The sequence below is a fragment of the Neovison vison genome, chromosome 8 (assembly GCF_020171115.1).
Source record: "Neovison vison isolate M4711 chromosome 8, ASM_NN_V1, whole genome shotgun sequence".
NCBI lineage: Eukaryota > Metazoa > Chordata > Mammalia > Carnivora > Mustelidae > Neogale > Neogale vison.
Window position 1 is genome coordinate 131,043,553 of NC_058098.1, and position 27,177 is coordinate 131,070,729.

Sequence of the window (27,177 nt, forward strand, 5' to 3'; positions counted from 1 at the left end):
CTGCTGCATAGATCTGGGTCTGGTGTACTTGCCCAGAATCCTGAGTGTACCTGTTACTGCCCTTCTCACATTGTTCTGAAATGTTGTCACCTCCGTCTACCCACTAGACTGAGAAGCCTCCAGTGAGGGACAGTGATATAATATCAGTCTTCATAGTCATTATCCCTGTTCCACAATTGTGCTTGACACATTTTTATTGAACCAATTCCTCTCCCCCAAGGCAACGAGACTAAAGAGTAAATTAATTAAAAGAATCAATATGGATAATGAAAGGCAGTTGGTCAGCCAGGGAAGCAGAGGAGGAAAGTGTAAAAGATCTAAGTTGGTTGCCCAAGACCCCTCCCAGCACTTTCCAAAGATCTCATCCTGAAGAGGCAGGATTGTCCAGCCCTGATGGAGACATCCCAAGTGGATTTTTAAGTGTCTACACCTAGAGTTCCAAGTATCATTAGATGCCCAAAAACCTCTCCTTGTTTTGATTCTGACTCTCCAAGGCACCTGATGGTGACGTCAGCTTCCGGGCACGTCGCCGACAGAGAGCACACGAGCACGTCCACTCCGTCAACTAGATATACCTCTTAGTGGAACGTAATAAGGTAGGAAGAGGTTTAGTGACTCCATTTTCTGTAAGTTTCTGTAAGAGTCAACCTGCTAGAGTCTGATCAACTGTGGGACACCTGGAAGTGAGTTTGTGAAGTTGACAGGCTGCCAGAGAGCCTGACCCTGACCTGGGATAAGGTCACCAGGTGAATGGCACCTTTAAGCATCATCCTGACAGGCAGCCAGCTTCCCTGGAGATACCCTGCCTTTGACAACTTCTCCAGAAGAGCTTCCCCAGCCTTGGCACTACTGACGTTTTGAGGCCAGACAACCTCCTGCAGGGGGCGGTCCGATGCCCTACAGGATGGTTAGCGGCTTCCCTGGCCTTGACCTACAAGACACTAGGAGCGTATCTCCTCCCTGTCCCCTAAGGTCATGACAACAAAAATTGCCAAATGTACCCCAGAGAGCAAAACCGTCCCCAATTGGGAACCACTGCTCTGGAGTAGAGTAGAAAGATCTTCGATGCGCGTTTGGAAGCTGGAAGTTCAGAAAGCTCAGAATGGCAGGTGGCACTCATCTGTGTCACATGTCTGTGACCCGGGACAGGGATGCTCTCCCGGACATTTGTTCTTCTAGAATTCAGTCATGGCATTTCTGGTATCAGACAAGCAAAACTTTGCAAGTAAGAAAAGATAAGAGGCAAGTTAACCTTTTGTTCAGACTTGAAGCATGCTTCACGCAATTGGAGTCTAGAGTAAAGGTTAGTGATTTTCTCTGAGAATCTATCTGATATTTGCTAACATTTTTGGTGCCAGGATTATGCACAGGACAGCACACTAAGACAGCTTGAAAGATGTCTTACTACAGCTCTCTGTAGGTGGGAGTCTTCTTGCTGACCATACCCACCCCTGACCAAGCTCCACTCTTGTGGAAACCCATTGATGTCCCAGGAAAAATGCAAAGATGACAGGCCAGTTTAGTCTTGCCCCTATTTATCAATCATAGACTAATTTTCAATAAAATCTAAGAGTAATGCAATAATAAGAATACTAACAAAAGGTGAAATTCAACCCTAATTCTATCTTGATTAACTAATGAGAGTTGTAGTCTGAGGTTTTGCTTAAATAAAATTAAAATCTCACAATCAGACTGTTGTAATTGGATTTAGGATGCCCAAAAAATTGTCCTTACATTTAAACCCTATAATCCAAAGCAAACAGAAGACTACATCACTTCCCAGTTGATTCAGACAGCAGACTACTAAGAATATCTCTGAATGACTTCGTTTTTCCAAATTATCAAATCTTAACATGAGAAACCCTTGAATTAACAATGAATTTTTAAAAATCTTTGCTCTGTCCCCAGAAGAAAATGAACACTTCTCAGGACCCAATACATTCAGGGATTAAAAATGAATTTATAGAAGTCTTCAGGGAGGAGACCAGTAAGTGCCTTCCAAAGCAAAGCCTCTAAATTATATTTCAAAAGTTAATATAAATTATATTTCACTTGGCCATCCAGAATGAGTAAATGCAATACCATCTCCAGAAATCCCTAAGGCTTGATGCATGGGTAACTAGACACCATTTTGCTCTCCTCGGGTTCTGTGTTCCTAGACAACCCTCCCTGGGGAACAGAGGGAGACAGCGAGCTGCTGCTGAGTCACCTAGTCACCTCTTCAGAAAGGAAAGTGAGGAAAAGCCCTGTGGAAGGGTGGGCCTCACATAAGAGGGAGCGAAACATCGCAGCCGCTGACCCCAGTGTGGTCATCCACACTTAATAACAGGGCTTAATAACACCCTGAGTGGGGGCCACTGTTCCACCAGTCCCAGGAAGGAACTCCCCTGGCTCCCTCCCCATTTCAGGAACCCCCTGAAGCAGAACTAGGCGAAATCAGGGGCTCAGACTGCATTGAGGACACAGGCAGGCAAATCAGCCCACCCAGGGGGCTGGAGACCCAGGCTCAGTCTCATCTGTCACTGTGTTTTCCAAGGCTGATGCATCAAGCGTCTGCACTAACACAGTGATTAAAAGAGCAACGGCGAGCAAGCCGTTTTAGAGAGGAGAGGGGGGAAAAAAATCTATCATCCCATGGTAATACTGATGGAAACTGGCAAAAGGAAACCTTCTGGAGGACACTGTAGCAATGTGCATTACAAAGTCTCAGTCTCCCATCTGAGACTGTCTGCTGAGGGAATAAATTAGACAAGTGTGCAGGGATGGGTATCCAAGGATATTCAGGGCACCAGTACTTATTCATAAAAGTGAAAAGTCAAAGGCAACCTAAATGTCCATCAGCGGGGAAATCGTCAAATCAGGGGGTAGCCAGGTAATGGGATATTCTGTGGCCATTAAAAACACTGAAATAATCGTAGAAAGAGCTCCCGGATACTCAATCAGGTGTTTCAGTACCTCTGGGTGTTTGCACGTCTGAACCCACGTAACGCTCACAGCACTTGAACTAGTAGTATTTTTACTGGATTCATTTTACAGATGGAGGAGCTGGTAAATAGAGAAATTAACTAGCTCTCCAGGGTCAACAGCTACTAAGTGAGAGCCTCACTTGAATTGAAACAATAATGCTCCAAAGCCATCCTCTGAACCACAACACTCCACTACCTATGGATTCATGAATGGTCACCACAATATGTTAAGTACAAAGACAAAATAATTATAGTACAACATATGGCATGATCTGATCTTTATAAAAGAGGTCTAACTTTACAAAGAGAAAAAATAATCTCTAAGAATATACACTACAGTGTTAAATGCGTTTCACCCTGGATGCTAGAATTCAGTGACTTTTGCTTTTTACTCTGTACCTCTCAATGCTGTGTGACTTTCTTTGCAAGTATGATGAAACACTTATGTAAATAGTCGTTTCGGGGTGCCTGGGGGCTCAGTCCATTAAGTGTCTGCCTTCGGCTCAGATCATGATCCCAGCGTCCTGGGATCGAGCCCCATGTTGGGCTCCCTGCTCAGCAGGGAGTCTGCTTCTCCCTCTGCCTGATGCTCCCCTTCTTGTGCTCTCTCTCTCTCTCAAATAAATAAATAAAATCTTTAAAAAATAAATAAATAACAAATCAAAATAAAATAATAAGTAAATAGTCGTTTCTTTTTGGAAAAAATAAAAGATCAAAAGCAGACTTGGTCAGTACCTGGGGAGGGGAAGGGGGAACAGGCTAGACACTAAGTGAACATACAGATTTGGGTGAGGTAGGATCTTCCGCGATGGTCTCCTTTGGCATCTGTAGAATCATACGCTTCTGCCGCTCATGCACGTCTGCTCTGGGGCAGGCACTGCCCCGGCAACTACAGAGAACAGAAGATAACGTGGCTCCTACCCTCAGAGCTTACAGTTGGTTAGAAGTGGTCAGAGGAGGGTACACAGGTAAATAAATAATTGCAGTATGAGCCAGAAGATGTCAGGTACCCTGAGGAGAGATACCGAGGTGCCGTGGAAATTCACAGGAGGTAAGGGGTACCTCTGGGATCAGGAAGGAGGCACGACTCCAGGAACAGGTGGCATTTAAGCTGAGACTTGAAGGTTGGGTCAGACATGGACAAGTAAAGAAAACAGTTAAGAGTTAAGAAGGTCGTTCTCCAAGGAGAGGAAGGAACCCACACAAAGCCACAGGGGCGAGAAAGCTTGTGGTAGGCACAGAGATCAGAAAATAGTTGAGTCTGGCTAATGGAGCCCTGTGACCTAGAGATATTCATGTAGGATATAAAGAACCCTACCTGTACTAGCCCACACCTCTGTGAGCCAGGGATAACCAGGGTGAGTGAGTGACAGATTTAGGAAAGGAGAACAGATTGCAGGTGGCCATACCGAGAAACTACTGAAACAAGGACTGTAACTCGGGTCTCCTGAACTACTTAACCACAAGGAAACAATCAGGCAGACATTAAAAAAAAAAAAAAAAAAAACCTCTCAGTGGGGTGTGCCTGGGTGGCTCAGTGGGTTAAAGCCTCTGCTTTCAGCTCAGGTCATGATCCCAGGGTCCTGGGATCGAGTCCTACATTGGGTTCTCTGCTCAGCAGGGAGCCTGCTTCCCCCCCCCCCACCTGCCTCTCTGCCTACTTGTGATCTCTGTCAAATAAATAAATAAAAAATCTTTAAAAAACAAAACGAAACCTCTCAGAGTTATGGCCATTTCCAAAACATCTGGAAAATTAGAGGCTGGTTTTGGGTACAATAATCCACCACGCACTGCTGACCTAGGATGACAGTGAATCCCAGCAATGTCTATGAAGCGCAGACAGAGGCAAGGCCAGAGACGTAGGCAACATCTCAAGAATTTACCCGACTTCTCTCTTCACCTCCCCCGAACAACACAGGAAAGCAGGGCTCGCTGGGTGTCATATGCAAACAATGAATCATGGAATACTACATCAAAAACTAATGATGTACTGTTCGGTGACTAACATAACATAACTGGAAAAAAAAAGTAAAGGAAAGCAGGGCTCAGTAGAGAGAATTCAGGAGGTCCTTGAATTCAGATAGGGGGGTAAAAATCTTAATTTTTGCTAATCTCTAACTAAAATTTAGTTATTCCTCCCATTAAAAATGCAGGCAGTGGCCCAGGGCAGTAAACAGCAGGACCAGTGACTTCACCCCTTTAGAAATTCCAGGTAATCTCATATCATAGCACACTTGTTCCAGGTCTCAGAAAATAATCACATAAATTCATTACTTCCTTGAAATCATGATAGTTATAGACCTACTGTTAGATTATCCTTAAGGAGTTGATATAGAAGCACATTCATCACTAAATCATAAGTAGGTTTAAAATATTTTGATAACACTGTATTTCCATACAGTTGGATTCCTTTATATTTTGTGACTCTTGAGGGTTTTTTGTTGTTGTTGTTTCGGTTTTGTTTTTTTAATTTAAGGACCCTGTTCTGAAAAGTGGTCCATAGGCTCCCCCAGACTACCAAAGGAGTCCATGGCACAAAAAGGGTTAAGGGTCCATTAGCTAGGGTGGCTGGGTGGCTTAGTAGTTAAGCAGCTGTCTTCAGCTCAGGTCATGATCCCAGGATCCTGGGATCCAGGCCCAAATCAGGCTCCCTGCTCAGCAGGAAGCCTGCCTCTCCCTTTCCCGCTCCCCCTGCTTATGTTCTCTCTCTGTCTCTGCCAAATAAATAAATAAATAAATCTTTAAAAAGAAAAGAATCCATTAGCTAGAGATCCTGTTAAAATGTAACTCATACCATGTCACTCATTCTTTTTCACTCTTCAATGTCTTCCACCTTCCTCAAAGCAAAACTCCCTTCCTCCCATGTTATTTGTCTGTTTTCATCTCCTTCCCCTCTTTCTTTCATTCCCAACCAGCATACTGGTGTCCCTGTTATTCCTTCATCTTTCCTGCCTCAGGGCCTTTGTACTGGCTGACCCCAGTGCCTGGAATGCCCTATCCATAAGGGATTGCATGGCTTGCTTCCCCTCTCTCTTCAGGCCTGGACTCAAATGATATCTTCCAAACGAAGCCTTTCTTGGCTACCCTATCTAAAATGCCCCCTAGTGAAACTCCCATCCCCCCGCTCCTTGCTCTAATTTTTCTCCTAAGCATTTATCACTCCCTAAAATATACTTCAAGACAGGTACTTTATTTCTTTATCATATTTATTATTTCCCCACTCAGACGACAGCTCCACCGTATCCGTATCCCAAGTGCCTACAACCTTGTCTGACACCCAGTAGGTTCTTAAAAGTTAGTTGTTGCATTAATTAACTAGGTGACTTTTGTTATATAGCTTGGCTGCTGGCTGCTTCCATTCCAGGTTGGATTTTAAAGTCTCTCCCTGCCCACTGCATTTCTGGGAAAAAAGAAAAATCACAGCAAATGTGCCTGTGAAATTGTGTTCATCCCAATAAAAAGCTAGCTTATTTATCAGCTGCTGCTTTTTTTTTTCTTAATAAAGAGTTTTCATCAAAGACAAGACAGACAATAGAGATACCCTATGACCCTGAAATTGCACTACTGGGTATTTACCCCAAAGATACAGATGTAGTGAAAAGAAGAGCCACGTGCACCCCAACGCTCATTGCAGCAATGGCCACAGTCGCCAAACTGTGGAAAGAACCAAGATGCCCTTCAACGGACAAACGGATAAGGAAGACATGGTCCATATACACGACGGAGTATGATGCCTCCATCAGAAAGGATGAATACCCAACTTTTGTAGCAACATGGACAGGACTGGAAGAGATTATGCTGAGTGAAATAAGTCAAGCAGAGAGAGTCAATTATCATATGGTTTCACTTATTTGGGGAGCATAACAAATAGCATGGAGGACAAGGGGCGTTAGAGAGGAGAAGGGAGTTGGGGTAAATTGGAAGGGGAGGTGAACCACGAGAGACTGTGGACCCTGAGAAACAAACTGAGGGTTTTGGAAGGGCAGGGGGTAGAGGGTTGGGTGAGCCTGGTGGTGGGTATGATGGAGGGCACTGGAGCACTGGGTGTGGTGCATAAACAATGAAACTTAGAATACTAAAAAAATAAAGTTAAAAAAAGACAAGACAGACAAATTCTCTCTCTCTCTCTCTCTCTCTCTCTCTCACACACACACACACACACACACACACTAAGTTATTAGATCAAATCATGTCATAAGACAAATACAAAAAAGTAAATGGAAAAATTGGTACGTGGCATCCAACCAGGAAAAGGCCCAGTCTTGGAGCTTGAAATAGAGGTGACGCTAGCATATGAGAGCATCACACAGAGCCCACCTGCTGAGCGATATAAGGAAACAGGCAGTGCACGACCCAGGGGTAAATGCGGGGAGTAAGTCACCACACGGGCCCTGCTCCACTCGTCCTGCTGCTGTTGAAATGTGCCGTCGCCCACTTGCAGGCTCTGTTGTTCAAACCAGCAAGAAGGCACCTGATGCTGTGGAGATCTGAACTCGGCAGGGCTGCCTTCACACACATGCAAGAAACCTCACTCCATTCTGGCCCCTGGAGCACCCTGTTTTAATAAGAACAACCAAACCTAAGACGGGATTCCTTGTAGTTACGAAATGTGAGTCGCGGACAAAGAAAGTACTATTTTGTATCTCATGCATCCTTATACGGATCCGATCAAGTCAGTCTCATATTAAAAAGTAACAAAACAAACTCTCCCAACCCCAACTCTCTGCAGCACAGCTTCTTAAAATCACTTTTTAGACTCGCCCTTCCTTCTTCTTGTGCAATTCTTGCCCTAACACCCCAATAAGCATTTTTGCTAAGGGCACCTCTAGATGACCAAACCCAAAGCACGCTTCTCATCTGCGCGTGACTTAACCTGCCCAAGGCATTTGTCACTGCCCTCCTCCCAGCCCCTGAGGGTCACTGATGTCACCTCTCACTCCTGGTTTCCTGTGAAACTCTGCTTTGTCTTCCCAAACCTTAAATCTGGGGGCCGGGGGGGGGTCACAAAATAAAATACCTTTTGGGGGCCATGCAGGTGACTGAAATGAAAAAAAAGGGGACGTCTGGCTGCTGTGACAAGCTGGAGAGCACCAGCCCTGCCAGAAGGGGACTGCGGGCCCTTATTTGTGTATATCAGGGGATCGGATCACCCAACTTGTCAAGAACACCCACAAATCTTATTTTTGTGTGAACTTTCCCAATTTTCTAAATGTTGACAATTACTGCTTTTAATGTTTTGCTATTGTGAGCCAAATCACAAAAATCTGTATGCGGGAGATAATCTCCAATGCCTGTCACTGCAACCCCTTGGGTTTCTCCTGTCCTTCTGCTCCTCGTCCTGGGAATTTCATTGCGCTCAGAGGCTGGGTGTGAATCTCCAGCCCTGATGTCCCCTCTCCATTTCAGACTCTTACAACGGCCTACTGGACATGTCCACTTGAATGTCCCACTGGGACCTTAAAATAAATGTGTCCACATTTTCCTTTCATCCTCTATTCCCAAACATTTCTCAGATTCCTTTCCTTCCCTTATCCTCCCTGCCTGATTTAATTCAGGTGCTTGGTATTTTTCCATTGTTTATTACAAAACACCTCTAATTGTCTTCCCTGCCTTAGAGCCATCTCCATCCCCTACCTTCAGATTCGTTCCCCACCCCAAGTTCAAGCTACCTTCTAAAATGTGCAGTCTTCAGGTCCTCTGATAGCTGCCTTTGCCCTTTAGGATAAACTCTGGCCCCAGAGTGCTGGAGTGAGTCCTAGCTTCACCACCCCCTAGCTGTGAGGCCTTGGGCAATTACTTAAGTTTGAGTTTGGGTTTTTTGGGGTTTTTTGTTTTTTTTTTTTTTTCATTTGTAAACCATGGATACTATCACATGTCACATTAGAGCAGTCATGAAGTTTAAAAATGAGATTATAAAAATAAAGCTCTCTGTGCTTAGTATAAGTAAATGCTCAATTAAATGTTAACTGACATGATTCCTCATCCACTAGCCTCACTTTCCACCACCAACTGAAACTCTACAACTGTAAAGAATTACCTGAGATTCTCCCAAAGCATCTTTGACTTCTCACTCATTTATCTGCTCCAAATGCCCTTGGAGCTCATATTCTTTATCGTAGTCTTCAGAACCAAGTCTTGACCCCAGGACTCTCCCTGCCCCAAACCCAGGCTCGCAACAACCACTGCCTGCCTCCATTGCCTCCATCGAGTGTCTAACCTGCTGAACTGCAGTAGAACAATTTCCTGGAAGCCTCCACCACCACGCTATGAGTCCCACAAAGGCAGGACCTATTTCTTCTTAATCTTTATGTCCTTAATGTTCAGCGGAAAATAATGAATGACTGGAGGAACTTCTCTAATTGCAGATCACCCCAGACAGGCAGGCACCATCATGATCCGGCTCTTCAGTGTGGGGTTCAGAACAGTTCGGCACACAGGGGAGGCAGCAAGAACATCCTGCCCACCTCTCTAGCCTCGACATCCACCAGTCCACTCCAAAACCCTCTCCCTCAGCCCCAACCCCAAACCACAGTGCACTCTCCTTCCCAAAGCTCCTTGAAGCTGTGACTTCTATTCCTTTCTTTTCCAGTTAATTCGACTTTTGTCTTCAAGAAATCAGCTCAAAGATCACCTCTCTAAGGACACTTCCCTTTGATGTACCACACGTGAGCACACACACACATAGGTACAGACACACACAAAACTGATGCAAATAGGAACAAAAAAGTAGGCATGTCTCCTTGGTGCTTCCACTCAATTTCTTTTTTTGGGTGGGGGGGAGCAGGGAGGAGGGTCAGAGGAAGAGGGAGAGAGAGAACCTTAAGCAGACTCCACACCCAGCTTGAGCCCAATGCAGGGCTCCATCTCAAGACCCAGAGCTCGTGACCTGGCGCTCAGCCGACTGAGCCACCCAGGCACCCCTGTTCCCAGTTCCTTAGCAACCTCACGGATACACAGTGATAATGTCTGACACACGGCCGACAAGTGGGGGATTTGGGTGGAAGTATGACTAAATGAATTATCTACTTTAGGGTAAAAAACAAAGATTTTCCCGCTCAAAATGGAGCAAAGAAGGCCACTTGGGAGCTGCTTTCACATACGGGCCTCCCCGGGGGCTCCAGGACACTGGGATGAAGATGCCTCACGAGCTATTGCTTCTCTCTACCCAATGGGAGCACCCAACACATTATGACCTTTCCAAAGGATTGAAGAAAAGCACTTACTGCTACTAGAAGTAAGAGTACTTTTGCCAAATCATAAATCCTCAGTATGTTGGCAAGGAACTCAAGAAACCTAATGTCTACTGCTCTAGCAAGCTGCCCCAGTAGCTATTTCATGGGGTTTAAAAAAAAAAAAAAAAGTTTCATTTAACATTTTAAAAGATGCAGTGCAATAAATACGATCGTTCATACGGCACCTAATCTGTTATTTGGAAGGTAGGAGAAAAAGGTTTTATGTTTCACAATCATCCTCATCCAGCTCCTAGAAGCCACCCTGGGAGGAATTTTTTTTTTTTTAACACTTTTCCCAGAACTATCTGCTGTGACTAATTCCATACTTCATCAACATGAAAAAAAAAATTATAAAATAATGAGATTCCCCCCAAGACAATGCCAGCCAAAAAGCTTTCAGTTTGACTTATTAACATTAAATCTCTCACCTCTCTTTTTCCAATTCATTTCCTAAGTGCACCCTCCTCTTGGAGTTTCCAAGTTTTCCAAAGGAGGGAGAAGGGGGTGGGGTACAGATGGAGGGAGAACAAGGAGATTCTCTGAAGACTGAAGTATCTTCCCAAGAGTGAAGTTCAAGATCAAGCCCCAGGAGAGAGCTTTGGGCACCACCTTGGGACACACTCCACAGTAAACAGGAATGCACGCTTGAAAAAAGCAAACTTTGTGTACCCTGGAGGAAAGCATGGCTTTCTTTACCTGATTCTCACACTCAAAATTTTCCATGTCTTGCGTTTCCTACTCAAGTTAGTTTAGCAAGGGAAATTCTAAATAGTTACACACTAGACCAGTCTGGTAGCTTCTGAAAAAGTTAACAACAGAATGGTACAAACAGAATTTTTTTTGTTGCTTGTTTGTTATAATAACTCAGGGGGAAAAAATATGGTATTTTTTTCCCCAGAAGCTACCTAGTTCTTTCATTTGAAATCACAGATAAAACAATACATTGAAATGCTGAAGTTCAAGTTCAGATAACATTTGATGAAAAGAGCTAAAACATAGATCATAACAAAAAATTAACATGGCTGCAGATTTATTTTACAGTTCTCAAAATGTGGTCAGGAGACCCGTGGGACTCCTAAGACCCTTTAAAGTGCCCAGAAGATCAAAACTGTTTTCCTAATCAACTAAGATATTTTCCTGTTTACTTTCCTTCTCTCACAAGTGTCCGGTGGAGTTTTCCAGGGAGCATATGACGTGTGAGATCCTAGGCTAAAGAAAGAGGCAAGTCTAAGAATCCCACTGCCTTCCATTAAACCAGACAATAAATACATTTCTAAAAACGTAAAACAATGCCACCCTTGCATTTTTTTTTTTGACAGACAGAGATCACAAGTAGGCAGAGAGGCAGGCAGAGAGAGAGAGAGAAGGAAGCAGGCTCCCTGCTAATGCATTGTTTTTGTTTTGAAGATGGTTATTTTTCATAAAAATAGGCCATTTATGTTAACATGCAATGAGAATATTACTGTAACTCTAAATGAATTAATAATTAACACTTCAAAATGTAACTATTTTAAGATTTTATCTTTTTTTTTAAGTAATCTTTACACCCAATATGGTCAAGATTACAATTTACAACCCCGAGATCAAGAGTCATGTGCTCTGCCAATGGAACAAGGCAGGTGCCCTTAAAATGTAACTATTTTAATTTCTAATATATACATATTGGTAGATGAGAGTATGTACTGCCCTGGCTGGAGTCATGGGCAGGACAGGAGTTTAGGACGTTTCCTCCCCTCTTGGACCGAGTTTTGGTTGAAAGGAATGCAGCCAAACCTGTAACAAAAGGACCCATTATGCGTCCAGAAAAGCCTCAGGAAAAAGCATGGTATGTGACAGTAGTAGCTGTTGGTTCCGGCTCTAAAGGAAAGTGTGGAGAGATTCAGCCAGTTAGCATGAAAGTTGAGGATAAATTTCTTCTGCCAAAATATGGAGGCACCAAAGTAGTTCTAGATAACAAAGATTACTTCCTATTTAGAGACCGTGACATTCTCAGAAAGCACACAGACTGAAACACATTATTATTGTAATGCTATTCACGTGAAGTTCCCATTTTGTAACTGAAGTTGTGAAATCTTCCATCATGTAAATAATTTCTATGTCTCTCTTTTATAATAAACTGATGGTATCCAAATAAAACATATTGACAGATATAACCCCCATTAACAGGAGCTTTGGTGGGGGGGAGTTCTCAATAATTTTTAAGCATGGAAAGAATCTGAGACCAAAAAAAGGAATCTCAAATTCTTTTTTTTTTTTAATTTTGTTACTGTGATAAAATACACGTGACATAAAATTGACCATCTTTGCCATTTTTAAGGCTATGGTTCAGTGGTATTGAAAGCATTCCTAGTACATAACTATCAGTAGTACCATTTAACTGCTAAACTCCTTGCCTCTTGTCAAACTGAAACTTTATAAGCAATTGGTACTTCTTTGTGGTTGGTCTACGTCTATGCAATCAGCAAAGCAGCCCGCACCACCTCTGTCCCCTGGAGGGCGTATGTCTGTGTGCGTGGCATGGGGATCCAGGCCCTGTTTCCAACAGAGACAACTCCATCTCCCTTCAACACCACACAATCCTGGAGTTCCACAAAGTTCCTTCTAGCTTCCCACTCCTATGACATACCTCTGCATTTGCACGTATTCTAAAACCTAACCCCAGTATCTAATAATGCCTCAGTGGGATTTATTTCTGAGCTGCTGACCCTGACTTACGAAGGAAGGGTTGGTTATAAAACAGGGCTGGCTTGTGTGCTTTTAAATGATGTGGCTGACAGGAGTGACTGTCGAAAACAGCTAAAAGCAAACCCATTAGAGTTGAGGGCCACATTACAGAACTGCATCCTGTCCTCTTTGTTTCAAAGCCCCATTGAAAGGACACCAGATGAGAAGGCAAAATGCTCTCCAGTGCCTGCATTTTAAGTCTGGGGGGCGCTGGGAGAAAACTCAGTGCATATCACTGCCAAGATGCACCACAGTGACATCTGCTTTCAAATTAGGTCAAAAAATCTGGGGAAGCTGCATAAAAGGTGAAGTTCTCAGGCATAGTATGAATGCCCATGAGATTCCCATTTTTGCATATGCAGAGAGCCTACCCTACAGAATTGTGATTTAAGGAGATGATAAGAGATATAGATACTTTTTTACTCTTTGACAACGATGATAGATAGAGGGGCACCTGGGTGGCCCAGTCGGTTGATCGTCTGACTCTTGATTTCAACTCAGGTCATGATCTCAGGGTCCTGAGATAGAGCCCCGTGCCAGCTCCACACTCAGCGGGAAGTCTGCTGGATGGTCTCTCTCCCTTGAAAGACTCCTGTGTCTCCATTTAAGGCAATTCTCTCCCTCCTTCTGCTCATGCTTTATCTTTCTCTCCAAAACAAATAAGTAAATCCTTTTATTAAAGAAGATATAGATAGATAGATAGACAGACAGAAGGACACTGCCTTTTAATGACATTTTTCATTTATACTTTTAGCCAGGAGACAGAGAAGGCTCAACCCTGAAATAGTCTCAGAGCTAAATCGTGACCAGGGGATGTCTAATCACCAAGAGGAGGAGGGGAGAAGGAGGTTTGATGTCAGCAGCTTCATGAAGGAACCACACTTAGAAAACTGGGATCTTAAAAACCCACGGGAAAAGCCCTGCCCAGGAGGTCTGATTTCCTGACCACCAAGACAAGAGTGCTGACCTAACTTTTTGCCAGAACCCAGGCTCCTCCTCTCAATCCAAACCTACCAACCACGAGTCTTTAGCTGCCAAGTTTTCTCATCCCTCTGGCCAATGAAATTCTTTACCTTAAGTAAATGCTAGGAAATGCTCTCGGATTCACCTTGGCTTGTATCGGTCAGGGCTTAAGAAAGCCAAACTAGTCCATAAAAGAATGAAAGTTTAAAAAAAAATGTGGACATATTCAAGCGCCACATTTAGTCTACTGGCATGTTTTTATCTCACCACAATAATTATTTGCCAGGATAGAAGTCCGCATTCCTGAAAGAAGTCTTCAGGAAATAACAAATGTCTTAAATGATCTTTGGAGTAACTTTAAGTCCTATGGTCCTATCTACCTTCTCATTCCACACAGCTGCAAAGACATTCCTTTTCCTTTTTTTTTTTAGATTTTATTTATTTAGGGGCGCCTGGGTAGCTCAGTCGTTAAGCTTCTGTCTTCGGCTCAGGTCATGATCCCAGCATCCTGGGATCAAGCCCCATAGCCGGATCCCTGCTCAGGGAACCTGCTTCTCCCTCTGCCTGCTGCTTCCCCTGCTCGTGTTCCTTCTCTTGCTATCTCTTTCTGTCACAAATAAATAAAATATTTTAAAAAGAAGATTTTATTCATTTATTTGAGTGAGAAAGAGATAGTGACAGAGACAACGACACAGACCATTATATTCTGCTGAACGTGGGTCCCCAGGTGACAGACCAGAGGTACCTCTCTTGCATGTTTTTATACCATATCTATGGAGAAAGAGGAAGTCTCATGGGATAAGGAAGGGCAGGTAAGGAAGGAATCCACTGAGACGCAGAAAGTTGGCTTAGCCGCGCCCAGGGCTCTCCACCAGGCCTCACCCCCACATAGCTTCACGGGGCTCCGGGTCTCCACAGTACCAGGCTTATCACTCCGGTCTCTCCATTGAAGGCAGTTCGAAAGCAGCGTATTGGGAATCATCAAAGAGCAAATGCTTAGAATCTTACCACAAATGTTCCACATACGCACTCATAACTCTCCTAGTTCAATTTATAAAAATGATCCAAATTAACACACGTGAATGATACTATGAAGAAAAAATATTCATAGACAGATTACCTGTTTTTTTTTAATCATACAATCAACAGGCTGTGAGGAAAATAAGAACAAAAACAAAAACAGAGAAGAACAAGAGATAAACTCAAATTTCCCCACCAGTTAGAGACAAAACCAGAGCCAAGATTCCAATGTCTTCTGTTCTAGAAGCTCGAACGCCGTATGACTCCAAGCACAGAGATGTGGACATGTTGACTGGACTCAGCTCCCTGACCTCAGCTCTGTGTGGGTTCCACACACACGGGCAGATCCCCACACCCTCTCTGATTCCTTTCAGAACCAAAAGGGTTCTGTACAAGTGTGGCCGCTACTTCCTCAGCTCCTATTGGTTTCCACTCGGTCCGATCTGGTCCCAACTCTCTAATCCCCCAGGTAAGAAGGCTCCCAATTGCCATGCCTGAGCCTCCCCAATCTGTTCTTCCCTGTCTTCATGGGCCATCCTGCAGAAATGTAAATTGGCTCCTGATACTCCCCCCCCCTACAAATCCACGAGCTCCTTCCCACAGCCCCCAAAATAAACTCTAAGGTCCCTAAGCCGGTGTAAAGGGTGCAGCATGATCTGCCCTTGCCCCCCTCCTCGGCCCCCTCCCAGCCCCCCACCCCAGCTCTCCAGAAGTTCCTCCAAGTCTCCGTGCGCGTCCTTGCCTTCAAACCCTCACGCTCCTTCCACGTCTAAGATCCTCCTTCTCCCGCTTTCTACTGGATAAACATCCGTGCATCCCTCAGAATGGAAAGTCCCTTTCTCAGAAAGGTCTTCCTGGGTCCCCCATCTAACCTAGTGCCCTCCCCAACCTTGTTCCTCTCCCCCCAGGAAGTTCTTTGAAGCACCTGGCCCTACTTAAATGTTTGCACGTCTTTGTTTAATGTCTGTCTCCCCAGTAGCTGCCCACTCCCTCCGTGCCTGTTTCCTTTACCGCAGAATACCCAGCATCTAACAGTCCGTAATGCCAGGTAAGTACTCCAATCCTTACAGAATGAATCCTTGTAAATGTATTTGTAATGTAAATGTAAAGAAGATATATGTGTATTTTTATAAATGGAAAGAGGGTTGTATTTGTAACTGTAAAGAGGGTATATATGACTGCATAAGTTAATCATTAAGTCAACATTGATAAGCATCTGCTGGCGGCTCAGATGAGCTCAGTTGATCTTCTCGGGCTGATGAGCAGGAGGCTTTCATTCACGGGGGGACCTCACAGCACACTGAAGCCAGCTGCTGTCAACATTAACTGCTTATCTGTAACATTATTAGCTAAAAGCAGATGTTGGGCCATTATCATTCAACACTTGTGCAATTAAAGATCATTTTAAAGGGTATCTACTCCAAGCAAACCGTGGGGCAAGCCTCTGCAGGGTTCCAAAGAGAGCAAGACCCTCTTGCCCACAAAGAAATGATAAAAGAGAAAGAAAAATGATAAAGGAAGTCAGGGACGGAAATTTTTCTAAACCACGTTCTACATTTGATTGCCCCTTCTCAACATTTTTATGGAATTCATCATAATTGGGGTTTCTCTCCACGTCTCACATACCAGACCCCTGAATGCAAAAATAAGACAACAGCAGTAAAGATTTTCTTCTCCTCCCCTGCTCCTCCTGACTAGCCAAGAGCAGTGACCAAAAGCCAGCTTCGGAATGAAGTTCAAACGCTGCCTCCTCCCAGGACCTTCCACATCTTCCACGTTCCTTGTGAGGATGAGAGATGATGGCTTCGGAGTCAGAAGACCCCTGGCTCTGGCCAAGTCCAAGAGGCTCACTTTGCCTTGCTTTCCTCATCTGCAATAGGGGCTTGCACACCCCCACCCCGCCCCGGGCATATTACACTCCGTTACTAAACTGAAATGAGGTAACCCTGTGAGAGTTTCTGCAAACTGTAGCAGGCTCTACAAATACGACAGTTTGTGACTGTTATCAGGATGCAAATATTTAGCATCTTGTGTTGACCTGTCTAGTGCCTGTTCATCTCGAGTGTCCAGGTCCACTGTGCACTCAGGCTCAGAGAACACACGTTCTTACAGTCCGCCTGCCCTTGGTGTCTCAGTACTGGGCACATCACACCCACACAACACATTCTTGCAGGCTAGTTACTTGTTGGCATTTTTGATGAATTTGACTCCATACAAACTGACCTCCCATTCTTCTGGATTCCTCATTGATAATAAGCACTTTCTCCGGAGACAGCCATGTTTACCTAGCCCGTGATCTTTATGGTCTGTCTTCTTTTTTCCCAATTACATTGGAAAGATGACATTTTTGGCAAAAGCAAAAAGAACGCTTCTCCAGTGCCATTGTCAAGGTTCCTTCTAAGGATGAGATGGAGACCAAAAAGCCCCTTGGTAATGGCAAGCCACGTCTACCGCTCACTAATCAACAAACCCCACCTGAGTTCTACAATGCATAGGTTAGTGTTGGGGCTGTCCAGATAACCAAAAAGGGCAGAATCCCATAGTAGCTGTGTAGCTGGACTGCCAGGTATAGATCCTGGCTCCATATAGTCCTAATTGTATGATTTTGCATAAGTCATCCAGTTGTTCTCTTTTTTTCTCATCTAAAATAGGCTGATGATTGCTACACTTATCCTGGTGAGCACTGTGTAATGTATAGTATTGTCGAATCGCTGTACATTGTATATTCTGGAACTAATATAATATTGTATGTCAAGAATACCTCAATAAAAATAAATAAATAAGATAAAATTGGGTGGTAATAGACCCCGCACCTCCAAAGGTCATCATCAGGATGAAATGAGTCATGACATCCAGAGCTTTTAGCACAGTGCCTAGTATAGGGTAAGAACACATAGGAGACATCCAGATTCTTGTCACTGAACAGATTACGACTCAGAGAAGAAAACTGACTTAGGTCAAGGATCCATGAAGAGATTAAAGTCAGGGCTGGAACCCAGGTCCTTGTGGGTATGTCACACAAGGGGCACTCTGGAGAATCTGCCTTCCTGAAACCTGATAAGCCAGGCCAGTAATGATACCCACCTTCGGCTCTGCCTCCAGCTACCCTGCATAGTGGCCCTTGCCTGCCAGTGGGACCCCAAAGCCCAGCCCCACCCTTTTGGTCTCCCATGGGACTCAGAATGTACCTAGAGGTGTTCCATCTACTGCTGGCTCCCCTAGAAACACTGTGATGAAGAAGGAAAGCCTCATTTCCTCATGGGGTGGTTCTGAACATTAAATGAGATAATATCTGGAAAAGTGCCCAGCAGAGTGGCTGGTATATGGTATTCAGCCAATAAATGATCTCTATTTAAAAAGAAAGAAAGAAAGAAAGAAAGAAAAGAAAGAGGAGGAGGAGGAAAACCCTGTAGTGCCTGTCTGCTCTCTCAAAGCTGCGCACATTCCAACCCCAAATGCCAGACACAAGGTAGATTGAGATCTTGCTTGGGTAGAACAGAAGAACACAGAGTCCGCAAAGGATTGACATGAAGGGCGAAATTCACTTAAGATAGAGGAAGTGTCTGGAGTCCCCACTGTTCCCCATCTTTCTTAAAAATAAGAATGACAATGACAGTAATAATAAGGAAGAAGAAAAAATACTTAGCTTTGCTTTGCTGGCAAGGCCAAGCATCCGAGCATCGGATTTTTGATATTGTAATATGTCTCAACAAAGCAAAGAGGGCTTGCACACACACACCCCCATTTGCTTTTATACACTTGACCCATAAAAGCTTAGCTTTGCTGCATTGATGAATGGGCTTATTCAGGCTGATTTTCCAGGCAAAAAATGGCTCAACACAAAAGTGAATTAAAACAGATTCCACAGATCTTCTTAGGATTTTCACAACGTGCTTTGGATTCAGAGTTTGTAAGCACCTCATCTTCTCCTCCTTACCCCAATATTGACAATCCCTAGTTGTGAAAAGACAGATTTAATGTTAGAACACAAGGAAGGAATCTGATGAAAAAAGGAAAAAGAAGGGCCAGACTAGACGAAGTAGAAACTTCATTTTGTACTGTGTATCCCTAGGACAGAGCCCGGGGCCTAGCCCGGGAAAGCCGGCTGTAAACGCAAACTGATTCAATCAACGGCCCCACGGACTCTACAACCCAAGTGAGGAGTGAAACCGAAATGTTACACCAAGTTCAACCACACTATCAATGCCACCCTCCTTCAGCCTGAACTGTGTGGGGGTAGGTGCTCAGGAAAAATGCTGGCTTCCTGTTTACCTAGGCAGGTATTTGCAAGAAGTCTAAAAGGGGGGGGAGGACAATGTATAGAGTACTAAGCAAATGGTTATGCAAATCACTTAAACAAATACAAGGAAGATGGAGGGGAAGGTTTCTGATCCGGTTTTCCTCACCTGCCCGGCTCTTCAGAGGGAAAGACGAAGTTTAAAAAAAAAAAAAAAAATCCAAGAGCGGGACGATTGGCAAGTCCGCTCTCTGTGCCCAGGTACGACCCCGCTTCACCCGCTCACGCTCAGACATCGAACCAGAGCCGGGGCTGTTCCGGCGGCTGGAGGGGAATCTTTGCCGCCCACCACCGCCGCTGCGGGCTGCCGGAGTTAGACTACCGGCTCCGTCTCCCGAGCCGAGACGCGGGTGACACACCAAGGACGCCAAAGGTGCTCCTTTCCCAAAAGAGACGGGGAGAGACAGAGCGGGGAAGGAGGGGTTGGGGGGAGCCGGAGCCCTGCAATGCGAAAGGAGCCCAGCCTGGCGGGCCGCGGCCGCCGTGGCACGGTCTGGCTCGCTCACCAGCCCATGCACCTCGGGTGGTCCGGCAGCCACCCCCTCAGAGCGGCGCGGGAAAGGGACGTTCCCGACACCCCCCACCCACCCCCGAGGCAAAGGCGGGGAGCCGGCGGGCGGCCCTGCAAGCCCCAAGCCGCTCGCAGACAGAGCGCGCGGCCGGCCCGTGGGCACAGCGCGGCACCAGCCCCCGGGCCGGGGGTGCGCTCTGCCCTGCGACGGTCGCGGGGCGCCCGGCCCCGCTGCAGGGCAAAGGGGAGGGGAGGAATGACGGGGAAGAAGGCGGAGCAGGCGGCCGGGGAAGCACTTACATTCGCCAGGAAAGCGCCTCCTCTCGAGGAAGAGAAGGAAAGGCTTCCCGGCTAAGGAAACGCCCCAGGGATGCCCTCCGCGAAGTGCCGCCTCTCCCCGGCTCCCCGACTCTCCCGCCTCCAGTGAGTCCCCCACCCCGCGACTACCCACCCCACGCCCAACAGCGGATCCTAGCGACCCCGGCTGCGGCCTTCCGAGGGGCTCGGCCACCGCGCCGCCGGCCGCAGCTCGCGCAACAGGCGGGTCTTGAGGACTCCAGCGACGGCGGGCTCCGGGAACCGGAGGATGAGGGGGCGCCGCGAGGCAGGCGCTCAGCAGAATGCCAAGTCCCCTGCGGTCCGAGACCTGCGCGGCCGTGCACTCGTGACCCGAGCCACGGGGCTGCAGGGGCAGCAAAATGTGGCCAAAGTTGCGGGGTCGCACGGAGAAGTCGCCGGAGTGCGCGCGGAGGAGGGGACACGAGCAGGTACCTGCAGGAGTCCTGGTGCCTCAGGCTCGCTCCGCTTGGCGACGCCGCCCGCCCGCGCTGCAGGAATCAGGCCTCGCCGCGCGGCCCGGCGCCCGCCGCGGCGGCGGCGAGGAGAGCCGGGTGGCCCGCCTGGGTCTGTCCGTCGGTTCCGCCCGGCCGGAGCGCGGCTCCCGGGAGCCGCGGATAGGGCGGGGCGGGGAGGGACGGGGCGGGGCCGGCTGCTCGGCCACCGCCCCATTGGTCCCGCTTCGCCCGCCGCCTAGCTTCTGGCCCCCGCCTGCGCTCCCCGGGCCGAGGGCCAGGCGCTCCGCGGAGGTCTGCTGCAGGTTACCGGGCTCGGGCCGTGCGACCCATGGACACACGGAAGGACAGACTGGCGCCCTGGCGGGGCGCGTGCCCCCGCCGAGACCCGAGTGCAGAGTCACCCCCGGAGCCGCATGCCCTGTCCCGGCGGGAGCAGGAGCGCGCCCGCTGCCTCCCACCTGCGCGCCCTTCGGGCTGGAGCCCGCGATTCGGCGGGAGGCAGACCGTCTCCTCCGCTGCCCCCCGCGGCACCGGCAACAGCCTCCCGAAAGGCGACACTCTGCAAATTTGCCAGGATTCTCCTAGGAAGTATCGAGGCCCCAACTTGTTTTAAAACAAAGTGCAAGGAAGAAACAGTCGCCCCGGTCCAGCCTGTTTACCACCAGCCCCGCTGCCCGAATATTCGGGCACTGCGCAGAGCAAGACTGTTTCTTGCTCTGTTCCTCGACTTACCCAGCAAGTCACATGCACTGAGCGAAACGGCGACGAGCCGGTTCTCCTTCCTGAAGGATGGAAGAGGAGGTCACAGGGAGATGCCTTCAGCCCGAGGTTGAGGAACGAACGGGGCCTCAGCGAGGACGGCCTGCGGTCCGGAAGGCATGGTCGGCCCCTCTGCAGTGAGCAAGAACTCAGTGAACCGCCGGGAGGAGAAATGGGACGCTCGGGGACCCACCCCCGCGCTCCCCCTCCCGCCCCCAAACTGCAGATTTTTAAGTTGTGCAGACTTGCAATAATTCCTCCGAGCCAGCTGCTCCAAGCTATAGGCGCCCGGTGTTCCCGCCCCCACATCACGCAATAGGACAACTGCCCCCAAGCCAGCTCCTGCTGACCACTGGCCTCAGACAAGCACCTAGCGAGACCACACAGAGTTAAGTTCCAGGCACTGAGCCGGCATTAAGGAGGGGCCAGGGGCGAAGAGATGCATGGAAAAGGTGAAAGACACTTTTTCTGACCTCATGCAAGTACCCGGGGGTGTCTGGAGTTCCTCATTGTTTTTGTTTGATCAAAACCCACAGTAGGAATCAGAAAAAGAGGAGCAATGTTCAGGGTATCTTGTAGGTTAAGGGCGTGAAACCTGCACCTTACAGAGAGTTTTGGCTGGAGGATAAAGTAGTAGCAAGCAGGAACAGGCACAGGAGAGACATAAGCCCAACTCAGTGTTCCCTCAGACACCAGCACTTTCATCTGGCTCATGGAAGGCAAGGTGGGGAGGCAGGTGGCTGGGGAACAGATGTTTGGGGGCCCCTGTCTTTAATTCCATTGTTCTTTGGCTCCCCCAAGCCTGTCCTGAGGAGAAGCCAAAGCTTTGGTCTACACTGCTGTTCACAAGCCTCTGAAGAAGGTAATTTGCATATACAATCAGCATCTTTAGCCTAAGATCTAAGATTATTCTAAAAATATGCTTATATTTTGTCACACCTGAGAAAAATGCTTCCGAATCTCTCCCAGCAGTTAGCTATTTAATCATTTTCAATCACTAAGTTATCTGAAAAGTACAGCATTGTTTACTTGAGAATAAGAGATGTTCAGAATCTCCATGCGCTGCAGAGCCTATCTGCAGTGCAGAAAAGCCAGGGAACCAGGGCCTTCTCACAGGTCTGGACGGCACCTGCGAACTGGAGGGAGGCACCCACGGTGGAGGTCAGAAAAGACCTCCACGCAGCTTCTGTGAAAGCTGGGACAGAATGGACAGGCCTCCACTGTGCGCATATGGGACAGGGTATAGAAGGGGCACAGACTTAAGAAACAGAGTGGGCTTCTCGTCATGCTGGACTCAGGGGAAGCCTTGTGAGCAAGTCACTTAGTGGTTCAACGTTTCTTCTTCGGTAAGAAAAGTTCCTCCCTTAGAGGGCAATCCTATGAAGCAAATGGAATTAATACACAGGAAAGCATTGTGTGGGTCATAAAGTGCATGTCTGTTTCCCCAAAAGTTCATCCCTGACAGTTTACCAAGGTTGAGCCAGGCAAAGTAAATGGATTCTCACACACACACACACACACACACACACACACGGCCATGTTCTCGCCCCCTGTTCCTAGGGCCTCTTTGAACTCAGTCTTCATTGCTGCAGTGCCTGCTCTGGTCGATTTAACTGCCTCCTTCCTACCCTATCCTAATGTCTTTATGCCACAGGATAAGGCCCATCCCCTTTTTATTAACTGTGTACATAGAATAGCATCTGTGCAAGCCATGCATTAACCTATAAGGGGTTGATCATCAGCTGACAGTAGTACTCACCCCTCCATGGTTTGCAGAGGACTCCTAGAGTCAGTGGAGATATGCCAAGCAAATGTGGGCCCAGGAAAGCCTGTCTTTCAGGCTTCCATATTCTCCTTGCTCTGGACACTCCTTTGGTAAGTTCTTCCTCTCTTACCCACTTACCCACAGGTCCACGTTCTCCTGCTCCTCTCCCCTCCCAAACCTGTCCCTGACCCTAAACCCAGCTGTGTGTCATTGCTGGAGGAAGGGGAGGTATTAATTTGTTTTTTAAGTGGAAAAAGGTCTTCGTGTGAAAATGAAGGTGTTCTCATCTCTGACAGGAAGACGGTGAGTGAGGGAGTATTAGTAATGGTGGCTAACATTTGCTCCTTTTACTGGCTTCTCATTAAACAGCCTCCTGAATGTCACACCAGCCAATGGGAGCCCTTGGAACATTTGCAGTTCCTGAAGTGCCAGACTTTTTGATGTCTCCCTGCACTCACAGTGGTCTCCCTCTGCTTGGACTATCCTTCCCAACCAGAAGCCTTTCTTTGCTCAACCAACTCCCTTTCCCTTAGGACACCATTCTGCTCTTAATCACTACCCTCTGGAAAGCCCCCTCTCCTGCCCAGGGCTCTGAACCTCTCTCTCTTTCTCCCTCATGCCTTTTGCTTCTTACTTACGTAGCACCTACATACTGGATTTTCACTGTTTATCTTCAAAAAGACAGTGAGCTCCTTGAAGGCTGAATTTCTAGGACCTTCAGTAGGGTCTGCATGTTTGTGAAGTGATTTAACATAGCCTCCATCATAGGGCTGCTCTGCTCTGTGTGCTCCCAATGGGAACTGAAATATTTTATTTCTTCTATCAGGTAAAGAGAAAACATATGAACCATCACGTCAGTCTCTGCTTGGATGCCAGGCAGGTCAAGATCGAATCTGGTTAATTACCTAGAATTATTTTATTCCAGATTATTGCTACGATGATCTCTGTTCTTTCACAAAATTATGTGTATGTTTACTTTAAATGCCCTGTTATATTATTTTTATATTCAACGTACCTTGGGGGTGTCTGGGTGGCTCATTCGGATGAATTTAGGACTCTTGATTTCAGCTCAGGTCATGATCTCAGGGTCATGAGATTGAGCCCCTGGTTGGGCTTTGTGCTCATTGCAGAGTCTTGAGATTCTCTTTCCCTCTCTCCCTTTGCCCCTCCCCCATGATGCACAGGTGTGCACGCTCTGGCTCTTAAATAAATAAATAAATAAATAAATAAATAAAATCTTTTAAAAAACATAAAGCAAAAATAAAGAAAGTGCCTTAAATATTTGTGTTCTTCAAGTCCAAAGACTTGAATTCTCATCTGTCTCTGCCTCTGATCAGCTCAGTGATATCTTCTCTCTGGCTTTCTATTTGGGTTTGGGCAAGATGATCCCCAAGGTGTTTGCCAGTTCTAAAAGCCTTACGGCTACCCAGATAAAAGGACATCATTTATAAATTATTCAATTAAAAAAAAAAAGCCTCTGAAACAGAATATGTCTTAAGTCTCCAGGCACAAAGGAATCCTCTCCTCAAGTCTTGGAGATGTCCTCTGAGGACTCTTGAGCATTTCCCAAGATGAATTCCATAGAATACCTGTGTCGTAGTCAAGAAGACTTTGGGCAAGCACATACTATGTTCCATGTCTCAGTATTCATAATAATCTACTTCAGCGTAGTAAGGGCTGTGTCTGAGAGGTCAGGCCATGAAAATACTCCAAGGGATGGACTCCCAGAGGGCTCACAATCTGGCTTAAGCTTCCCTCTTCACTCATATTTCCAGCTCTTCCCACTTTTCTCCCAGCCTCATTCATTCCACACACCCTCCCCCACACTGATACACACCGTCCCCTCGTACCTTCCAGTCTAACACATTAGATCCATTTTTCCATTGTGTTTATTGTGTGCTTTCTGCACCTTGGCCCTGCCTGCACCGTGTTTCTACAAGGCCCCCTTCCCTGCCTGGCAAATGCCAGCCCTACCTGCAATATCACTATCACCTATTCTTTGAAGCTTTCAGAAATCATATTTAGTTATTCCTTCTACTGGGCTCCATCATACTTCATACAGACCTCTAGTTATAGTTATGCTCTTACAATATGGTCACCTGTGGAGACTGAGTCTTCTCCATTAACTGTGGGCTCCTTGAGGGCAAGCACTATGTGGCATTATTCATCTCAGTATTTTCAGAGCCTGGTGCATTACAGATGCTCAGTGACTACTCTAAGAATAATAAAAAAAAAAGATGACGGATGAATGGCTGGATGGATAGATGGATGGATGGACGGACGGATAGGTAGTTGGGTGGGTAGGTGGATGGATAGATGGATGAACTAAGGTCTTCCGACTTCAGGGAGAGTACAGAGGAAAACAAACTCAGAGGGACCAAATACTGGATGGGCCAGCCTCATGGTTTTTCTCCTCATGGGGAGTTCTGCATCTATTTTAATAATCCTGCATACCTGTGATAGAACTTAGGGTCTAGCCTTTATTTCCAACTAGAGGAGTGGAAATTTTCTCCATAGTAGAGAGAGTCAGGCACAACCCCATGATCTTTTCTCTTCTGTTTCTTCAGTAAAAATATCCCCAATGGTTACCTGGATCATAAGGTGACCAACTCTTCCTGGTTTTCCTAGAATTGTTTTACTTTCAAAAAAAAAAAAAAAAACAGAAGTCCAGTATTTCTGGAACCTCCTTGATCCAGACAAACCAGGACTCTGATCATCATACTCGATACACTGAGCCCCAGGATAAAGCCTACATGTCCAAGTCTCCCATGTCACATATCACCAGGGGAGATCAGATGACTGAGTTCTTTTATGGATGGCCATGGAAGTGGCTTATTCAGTCTCAGTGACAGAAGGAATGTTCTATTAAAGTTTCTTTGGAAAAAAATCACAACTTCTTACTACAGTGATAAAGAGGAGATTCTCCCATATCAAGACACAACAGTGAGAAGCAACCAAAAGATCTTTGTGGAAGAGCAAGATGGAAAGTTAGTGCCCTCCTGTCTGCTGGGAGACCACTCTCTCCAATGCACCCCACTCTTCCTCTTCCTCTTTAAATGCAGCTGTAAATACCCATGAGAGTTGGGTAGCTGTACTGACTTTATGTTTCTTGCCTTTTTCTTTTTTTTCCTCTTGGTTGCAGAGGATTAAATCACTCACCATCCTTGGGTATGGCATATTGGCAGCAGCAGCACACACAAAACCTCTCTCCTGTTTCTGTTTATTTATTCCTTTATTCCCCATTCCACACTTGCATTGCCAGCCCACCCTCCATAGGCAGCCATTCTAATGTGCTTATCGATAACCTTCTGTTTCCACATGTCCTTGTAGAAGGTTGTTTTGAGTATATGCATTTTTAATTTATGCAAATGGAAATGTGTCCTTTATCTTAATCTTCTGGAGTGTTTCATTCCACACTGTGGTGGTTTTGACCTCCATCCCTGTTTGTTGCTCTGAGTGCATCTGATCTGTCCCTTTTCTTCATTTTAATTGTGAACATCATCCCCCCCCTCAATGATGGGTGCCAAGAATGCCCTACATTCTGAACCACCACCACCACAGCACTGAACCGGACATCCTTACATGTGCCCCCTTATGGACCTGGGAAGAATTTGAGATGATTATATATATATACACCCAACAGCAGGATTGCAGGTCAGAAGGTGTGGACAAGACTGATAGAAATATTGAAATACTTATACCAGTTGGTAAATAGTGCTGCCCTGAACCTCCCTGAGTATCCTTCCTGTTGTGTCAGCCCTTCTTCAGGATCCCCCAGAACTTCCCACCATCCTACAACTAAAGAGTCAATGCCTGGCCCAACCAGACTGAACAGTCTTTCTAGCAGTTGTTAAATACTTTGACAATTGCCCCTGGATAGGCACATGCTCGACACAATGGTCCCAGTCCTTATTTTTTCATATAGCAATAACAACAAAAACAAACTTATCTGAAGAATTCAGTCCAGTTTCTTGTCCTATTATATGGAATTCTCAGAGCTGCAGAACCCTGCTGATGTTTCCATCTGCATTATGGGGGCTGTATCCTACCCAATGCCGTGCAGAGATGTGGGAGCCTGCAGACTGTGACGACTCTCAGGGCCGGCCCTTGAGCCTGCTCTGCCAGCAGGTGAGGCACCTGAGACTC

General features: G+C 46.4%; 2 protein-coding genes across 3 annotated transcripts in view; one reads left to right on the forward strand and one right to left on the reverse strand.

The window, feature by feature from the left end:
- KCNS3 (potassium voltage-gated channel modifier subfamily S member 3) overlaps positions 1 to 21,599 on the reverse strand; it is a 40,267-nt gene extending 18,668 nt beyond the window's left edge. The window contains exon 1 of one of the 2 annotated variants that reach the window (XM_044262040.1): positions 21,240 to 21,599. The gene's annotated coding sequence lies outside the window, so the exon portion shown is untranslated. Of the gene's footprint in view, positions 1 to 20,484; positions 20,518 to 21,239 lie in introns of those variants that run through there. The other variant, XM_044262041.1, reaches the window with a different exon arrangement.
- LOC122915497 (10 kDa heat shock protein, mitochondrial-like) lies at positions 3,775 to 12,207 on the forward strand. The gene is made up of 2 exons (XM_044262256.1): positions 3,775 to 3,934; positions 11,906 to 12,207. The coding sequence occupies exons 1-2, from the start codon at positions 3,775 to 3,777 to the stop codon at positions 12,205 to 12,207; spliced, it is 462 nt and encodes a 153-aa protein (XP_044118191.1).
- Positions 21,600 to 27,177: the final 5,578 nt, after the last annotated feature.